Source organism: Bidens hawaiensis, unplaced genomic scaffold, assembly GCF_021521415.1.
Source record: "Bidens hawaiensis isolate Kalapana, Puna unplaced genomic scaffold, B.hawaiensis_p1.1 tig00120978_1, whole genome shotgun sequence".
In the NCBI taxonomy this organism is placed as follows: Eukaryota; Viridiplantae; Streptophyta; class Magnoliopsida; order Asterales; family Asteraceae; genus Bidens; species Bidens hawaiensis.
In genome coordinates, this window is record NW_027504821.1 from 12,592 (window position 1) to 21,238 (window position 8,647).

The following is an 8,647-nucleotide window of genomic DNA, read 5'->3' on the forward strand; positions in this document are numbered from 1 at the left end:
ATAATGCATTGTAGGGGTGTTCATGGTTTGGTGTAACGGTCGGTTACTTTTTTTTTCCTGCGGTCGGTCGGCTTTAAAGTTTTAAAATCGTAACGAACGGTTTGGTTACGGTTTATATAAAACCAGACCGGACCGTAAGATCGATATATGTTTATTTATTTTAGATACTTTGAGTTAGGTGTGTTAGTTATTTAATTTTAAAGATTTTTTTCTAAACTTAAACAAAAGTGGTGACAATAAATTTGGTAACGCACTTAATATACATAACTAGGTTAAACTGTTTTCTACCAACTCGTTACACTGGTTTAATATGCCGTGAGCAGGAGCGGATCTACGGTGATATCGGGTGGTTCCTCGGAACCACTTGAGCTTTGAAATAATAGTCTATTTATTTATAGAAAATAATAAAGGAACCATCTTATAAATTAGAAATGAACCATCTTATAACCATTTGAAGCGCTCGTCCATCTGGTAACATGTTGGTATTGTAACCCGGAGGTCGCAGGATCGAATCCCGTTTTCGTAATTTTTTTTACTAACTTACCCTAATATCAGTTAGGGTTTTAAACAAACACAAGCACATAACCAGCACAAACAACAGCGCCTCTCCACCCCTTACCTGATTTCAGCCCCTGACCCGCTGATCACCACCGGCAGCCTCACTCAGTCACTCCCGCACTCCGTCCCCGTCACTTCGACCATCGCGGAACCCCGTCCCCGTCCTCTGTCAGCCGTCCCCTTACTCGAATCCTCTTAATCTTCCACTTTGAAGGTAAGCTTACATTCATAATTCATTGTTAAATGTTAATTATTCTTGACTTGTTAAATGTTAATTGTTAAGTGTTAACTACTTAATTGTTAAGTTATTTGTTAAATTTAGTTTTAGTTTGTTAGATTGTTGGTTTGAATTTGTTAGTTTGTTAGTTTTTGTTACTTTCTTAGTTTTAAATTTGTTAGTTTGTAATTGTTGATTTGTAGGTATTCTGAATATGAAGAGATATTTTCAAAGTGAACCATCGAACCTTGGATCATCATCTTCAAGTAGTAAACCGTCAAAAGTAAATTTGGATGATAACCATGGGATCCTTCCGAAAGGCAACCAATTTCATCTTATCACCCAAGTCAAAATGATGAAATTAGACGGGCATATCTACTTAGAGGTCCATGTCAACCAACCGGGCATGATTGTCTTCTAACAAATTTTAGTGGTAAATTAAGATGCCTTAATGAGGAATGGTACACCAGTGAGTTTGGAAATTGGTTGTAATTTAGTGTCAAAGCGGATAAAGTGTATTGTTTGCATTGTTACTAATTTAAGGAAAGTGGACAAAATGATGCATTTCTAAGTCAAGGATTGCGATGTTGGAATAGCTGTCGAGAGAATATAGCAATCATGTTGGTAAATGCAATAGTTTTCACAACAAAGCACGTAAAAAGGGGAAAAACTTACTTAACCAATACTAGTCTATACATGTGGCCATTGATAAAGGAACGGATATACATAAAAACACAATATAGAGTCCGATTACATGCTTCGGCTAGACTTACCAAAGCATTGTTGAATGGCTCGCTAGCTTTTCGTGGTCATGATGAGTCTGAAGAATCTCTTTACATGGGAAATTTTATCGAGTTCTTAAAAGTGTTTGGAGAACTAAGTGAAGAAATTGTTAAGGTTATATCAGGTAATGCTCCTAGGAATAATCAAATGACGTCTCCATGAATCCAAAAAGAACTTTGTAACTGTTTTGCAGAAGAAGTATTAAAGAAGATATTTGAAGAACTTAATGATGATGTCTATTCCATTTTAGTTGATGAATCGAGAGATATTTCTAAAAAAGAACAAATGGCCGTGGTTTTAAGATATGCTAATAAGTTAGGATTTGTGAAGGAGCGATTTATTGGCTTTGTTCATGTTGTGGAAACAACCGCATTATCTCTTAAAGCTGCAAATGATGAATTATTTGCTCGCCACAATTTGAGTATTGGTAAGAGGCCAAGAATATGACGGTGCAAGCAACATGCCCGGTGAGTTTAATGGTTTGAAAGCTTTGATTTTGAAAGAAAATTCTTCAGCATATTATGTTCATTGTTTTGCTCACCAACTTCAACTTGTTGTTGTGGGCCTTGCAACCAAACATTATGAGATTTACAAATTTTATAAAGAATTATCAAATTTAGTAAATGTTGTTGGTGGATATTGTAAAAGAATAGATTCGTTAAGAGAAAGTCAAAGAGAAAGTTTGGGATGAATTCGGAAGTTGAAACCGGAAGTGGAAAGAATCAAGAATTGTCACTTCACGTTGGAGTTCTCATGAAAAAACAATTCTCTGTTTGCTTACTTTATATCCTAGTGTTATTGACGTGCTTGTATATATAGAAAAATCGAGAGAGTTTTCAAATCACCAAAGTGAAGCACGTGGGTTTCAAGAATTCATGAAAACTTTTAATTTTGTATTTTATTTACATTTGATGAAATACATCTTGGGTGTTACTAACACATTGTGTCAATCACTTCAAAGAAAAGATCAAGATATGTTGAATGTAGTTGAGCTAGTTAAGTTAACTGATGAAGGCCTAAAAAGTTATCGACTTGAAGGTTTTGACTCACTTTTGGATGATGTCACATCCTTTTGTGAAAAATATGAAATTGAAGTGGTTGATATGGAAGCCGAGTATGTTGACTCGAGATTTAAAAGAAAGAAGACCGGTATCACCAATCGTCACCATTATGTGGTTAATAATTTCAACACGGTTCTCGATATGCAAATTCAAGAGCTTGAAAACCACTTTAATGAGGTAACCACTAAATTGCTTACTAATATGGGTTATTTGAGCCCGTCTTGTAATTTTAGTATCTTTAGTAAAGTAAGCTTGTTAAACTTGGCCGAGATGTATCCATGTGATTTTGATTTTGATGAAAAGGAGAAGCTTGCATATGAACTTGGCCACTACATTACTAACGTGAAAGAAGATAAGCGGTTTTCCAACTTGGGTGGCTTAGGTGATCTTGCTAAAATGATGGTGAAAACAAGATTACACTTTGATTATCCGTTGGTGTATCGTTTAATAAAGTTATCATTAGTTTTGTTGGTTGCAACGACAAGTGTTGAAAGATGTTTTTCTTCAATGAAGAATGTGAAAACGGATTTGCGTAATAGGATGGGTGATGAATACATGAACGATTCTTGCATTTTTTACATTGAAAGGGAATTCCTCCAACAAGTTTCGGTTGAAGAATTAATGCAACGATTTCAAAAGATGAAGACTCGTAGGGAACAACTATAAGTACTTTTTTTTAAATTCGTAAAGACTATTGTATTGATATTATGTGTTTTTTAATTTCTAATGACGGTGTCTATTTTATTATTTTATCGTTTTTTATTATGTAATGAACTTTTCCCGAACCATCAACCCGAAATTTTTTATACCCGACTTTATGAAATTAAAACATTTAAAAGTAGTGCACTACCCGAAAAAAATTCCTGGATCCGCCACTGGCTATGAATGAGCATTCTAATGAAAATAAATATTTCTTTCTTACAATTCCTTTTGTGGAGTGATCTTTGACAATTTTTCGTACTTAAAAGTATCCTCACAGTTGTTGGTTCTTTTGTTTTCTGTTGGTATAGTTTTAAAGAAACTAGAACAAATTACATAAAAAAATTAATATACATAACTAATGTATATTAATTTTTTTAACACACTAAATGTTTATGAAAGTATAAAAGTTGTAGAGATTGAGCTGCATACAATCACGCCGCCCCGTCTTTTGTAATTTCTCTTTGAACTGAAATCATTTTGTTTAGCCAACGAATTGGTAGAACTTGAGAATGCAAATATAGAAGCCTGTCTAACAAATTGCAGTAGTGTCGGTGACTGCTAACGCCACATGAAGTTTCTAACTAACATACTAGATTCAAAGTTAAAAGTGTTTTCATAGCCGGTGTGAATTTTTATAGTAAATAATTGATTTCGAAGAATTTCTAGTTCAGAAACCTAAATTTGCACCCCCATGCGCGCGGGTAGGACTTGTGATAAAACATATAATAAAGATTCAAATGAGTAGGAAAGGCTATACCTTATGTACCACTCTTTATTTTGATCTCTATCCGATATGTGACAATTTTCATTACTTCCTTATTAAGACTTCATTCACACACTTTCACTTAAAACTTCCAACAGAAACTACATGAACCAACAAGAACATGCTTCATTCGTGTTTGCTCACCTCGTTTATAGGTCTAATATTATTTTCATGAAACAGGTCAAATTGGTGCAATTCGACTTGGTATGAGTACGCCGTTGCAATACTTGGCACCAGATCAGTTCCTCCCTCCATTGAAAGAAGGTAAATATTATTTTTTCTTTATTTTCTTTTAACTAGTTCAACATTATTTTGTGCTTTAATTTAGGGAAGCTCTTTTGATTATGTGCCATGTATACATATTTGTTCATTAGTTGAAACCTTTGATCTGACACCTGGGTTAACAAAATATTGTGGCTTATAATAAATTCTCTATAGATAAGGATCAACAAATAAAGAGAACTTGTAGACGGTGTGTTACTGACAGTGTTTTAAAAACCGGTTCAAACCGGCCGGTTGGTTGAACCGGTTAAACCGGATTTCGGATAACAAGCCAGTATTTTGAGTCCGATACTTTTGGCCGGTTTGCTAGAACATCGTACTGGCGGTTTTTGTTTAAAATACCGGTTTTTACCGGTATACTGGTTTTAAGTCCGAGAATTTTTTTAATATTTGCAGCCCATATTTTTTCAAAATTACTTTTAACCCAACAATTAACATTCAAACGTGTAAACTTTAGGACTATTTTTTAAAAATTGAGTGCTTTTGCATCATTTTTTTAATATGGATTAACTTTTAGATTATTTTTTGTCATGAAATCATTTAGTTTTGGTTATTTTTGGATTAAAGTTACATTTATAGAAAATTATAAGGTAAACTATTCAACCGGTTGAACCTCCCGATACAACCCGGTTCAACCGGTTGTACCATTTTTTAACTCAATCTGGTACAAGTAAAATATCGGTTTTTAAAACATTGGTTACTAATTTGAAGTAATGTTTATTATTTACTAGTTAAGGAAATGTAAATTATGCCTGCAAATTCAACATTAAGGTAGCGTTTGGTATGAAGAAATGGAAGACGGAATGGAATAAATCATTCCAAAGAAATGAAATTAAGCATGTTTGGTTATCATGAATTAATGGAATTGATCATTCATAAGGAATGAAATTATTTCCTTTTTTAAGCATTTTCATTCTTTAATAAAATGTGTCTTTTTTCATTCCTTCAAGAAATGGAAAAATCAACAATTATTAATATTATTATTGTTATATTATTATTATATTATGAATGATAATTACCGTTATATTTTTAATAATATTGATTAGTATAATACACTGTAATATTATTATTATATATCAACATTATTATTATTAATTCAAATTTTGTGAACTAAAACACTTCATAATATGCATACGTGATTCACGTTTTTATGATTAGTTTTATTTGGTTTGATAATATTACCACACCGTATAGGTTCAAAATCTAGTTATTATTAATATTTGTATTATTATTTATCATTATTAATATTAATAATAATACTAATAAAGTGATAAATCATTTCATTCTAATATGGAAACCAAACAAGAAAATGGAATGGTAATGATCCATTTTATTCTATTGTCCATTCCATTACATCATCCATTTCATTCATCTACCCATTCCATTATGTCATACCAAACATACCCTAAAGGAATGGCCCATTATTATTTTTTCTTCATAACAATTTAGTGTTGAATTTTTGAAGAACGGGCATGGTTTCTATATTTGGGAACTTTTAAAGGTTGTTTTGAGTATGTAAGAATAAATATATATTTGTATATAATCATTTATATTATTATAGATCAAATTATTATTTATACATTATTATATATTAGTCTGGTAATTGTTGCTATGCCATATTACCCTTAATTAGCTAATAAAGGGTTTCCCCTTGGTGTATATAAAGAGAGATAAATATTAACATCATAACCTAATCACACACAAATTATAATTTTGTGTGCCTCCTCTATCCTAAACCGAGTTCCTTTCAAGAACCCTAACACCATCCTTAACTATATATTCTAAAGGGGAACTCGATCAAGATGACAAACATGTTGACTATATCATACCCTGCTGCGGTTACTACTCTCTCCGCTGTAACAGATTCACATGTTTAATATTTATCATGTTTTTTATTACTTACATGAATAACTGATCAACATGTGGTATCAGAGCGATGCTAATTAATCAGTTCTTCATGTTTTTCCTAAATCTGGAATTGAATCAAAAGACATGAACTAAAACTTGATAAAACTTACTTTTTAGGTTTCTTTTTTCATGTTCTATTACGAAAACAATATATGAAACTGTTAAAATCACTAAAATTCATATTCAATAAACCCTAATATTTTCGAAATCTGTTAAAATTATGTTTAAAGATTTTGATTCCAGTTTTTGTATATGTCTAATAATTAAAATTTTCGAGGATGCTCTTCGTGTTCATCATAATTTTTGAAAATTATAACATATTTTTGTTCAAATCTGGATTAAAATCTGTTAAAGTTAATTTAGGGATATAATTTTTCAAATCTTAAATAAATTAAAAGTTTTGGTGTAACAACTCGGACTTTCCACATATTATTTTGTTAAAAAAAAACCCGACCCGTTTATGTTCGGGAACTTTTATCAGTAAAAAATATCACGTATATCGAGTATCTATTATTTTATTCGTTTATTATATTTATTTAATATATAATAAATAACTATGGTTTATCTACATTTTAAACCCTAACCTAAACTTTAATCTCAATTTGTTTCCACTTCCATAATACAAGGACCGTTTTGCAAAATCTGCATACTATAACCCAATAACCCGTTAACCAATGTTCAAACCTGACCAATATAGAAACCGGATACCCAATTAGGATTTCTTGTTGCTTAATTTTCGCCATAAACATGAGAATTTAATTAATTTACACGTTATACCTACCATAACCCGGCCTACCCGACGTTTTGGACTAGGAAACGAGATCAATTGTGATACACATTAACTTATTAAACAACCGTCATGAACTCATTTATTGATATCTAGTAAAATGACCATAAAAATTCAATTATGTCTCCAGAAACCATCCTCTTGCCGCCGCGATCCAAACCCCTATGGTTAATTGGATTATAAAGCCTGGAGGTACCCTGTTCATCATCTTTCTTATCGGCCATGTTCGTTCCGATATAACCCTCATTTAACACTTCTTAAGGTAATTAAAATATATGGTTATGTTCGTCGTCAATCACTCTATAATAACCCTAAGATTTATTATCTAAACGCGATCGGGATTAATTGATTTGATTTTCTAGGGTTTATGATCAAATTTGGTTTTAACCAGTTCTACATATAATGAATTCTTTTTAGTTCTTAACCAACTATCAGCCTAGCCCAGCTGGTTATTCGTGTATACGTTAAACTGGTGTGCCAGCCACGTGGGTTCGAATTCCATTGAACCCAATATTTTGTTTTATATTTTTTTAATGGGTTTTAAGGTTATACTAATTAATTAATTAATTAATTATAATAATTACTATGTATTAAATAAATATTATTTTATCAAAACCGACACTTTAACTAATCGTTTTCTGAACTTTGGTTCAACACCATATATATGTTCATACTTATATATATGTATATGTACTAGATTGTTAAGATTTGTAAAGGTTTTTAATATTTAAAAGAGTTTTAATCAAAAAAATATATATTTATTATAATCATGTTAATTGCCGAGTTAAAAGTATAAGTTTAAGTATTTTTTGAACGATCATATTTTTTTATATAAATATTATTATTTATTAATCCTTTTTTATTTACAAGGCTTTTATAAAAAGAAATCTTTTCTAATGGTGAGAATATATATATATAAATTAAATGTATTTTTAGCTTAAATTAATTATTTAAAACAAATCTCTTTATATGATTTATCCAAAATCTTTATAAACGTTTATTTGAGTATTTAAATGTATTTTATATAATTAAATCATATTATGAACAATAAAGCTTTGCTAATATAATTAATAATAAATTTAAAGAAATAAGTAACTTTCGCGAGAACACATCAGATCATTAAATCCCGAACCTCATCGAATCTTGAACGTCATTGATTAGCATTTGTATTTTAAGTTCATAGTTACTTATCGTCATAACTCATGCTTAGGATTTTCCGTTGGACAATCTCGAAAGAAGTGACGTTTTGTATCTTTTAATTTAATATTTTGCGGTTCCATCATTGATATATTACTGTTTGATAAGTACCCGGGTGGAACTGAACGGGTTGGATAGGGTCCAGATCAAGGAGAAACCTCCTGATTAAGTTCAAGTGTGGGGAGGTTTCATAGAGTTTGTATAATTCATCGAGTCACTAACGTAGTTTTTGTAGCTTGTCTTTGTTTTGTTTTTTTTTGAGTTTTGCTGGTTTGAAGTTTGAGTGAGTTAGAGAAACGATCCCCAAGGAAGAGTATATTGCAAAAGATAAGTGTGGGGATGATGGAGCAGTGGAGCCGTATACTTTATATTTATTATTTGCTCCTGAT

The 8,647-nt window shown here is 31.3% G+C and overlaps 1 protein-coding gene across 1 annotated transcript; it reads left to right on the forward strand.

Annotated features, from left to right (window-relative positions):
- Positions 1-1,471: 1,471 nt before the first annotated feature.
- LOC143608281 (uncharacterized) lies at positions 1,472-3,285 on the forward strand. The gene is made up of 3 exons (XM_077083364.1): positions 1,472-1,682; positions 1,752-1,985; positions 2,378-3,285. Exons 1-3 carry the CDS (start codon positions 1,472-1,474, stop codon positions 3,283-3,285), a joined length of 1,353 nt encoding a protein of 450 aa, XP_076939479.1.
- The last annotated feature ends 5,362 nt before the right edge of the window (positions 3,286-8,647 follow it).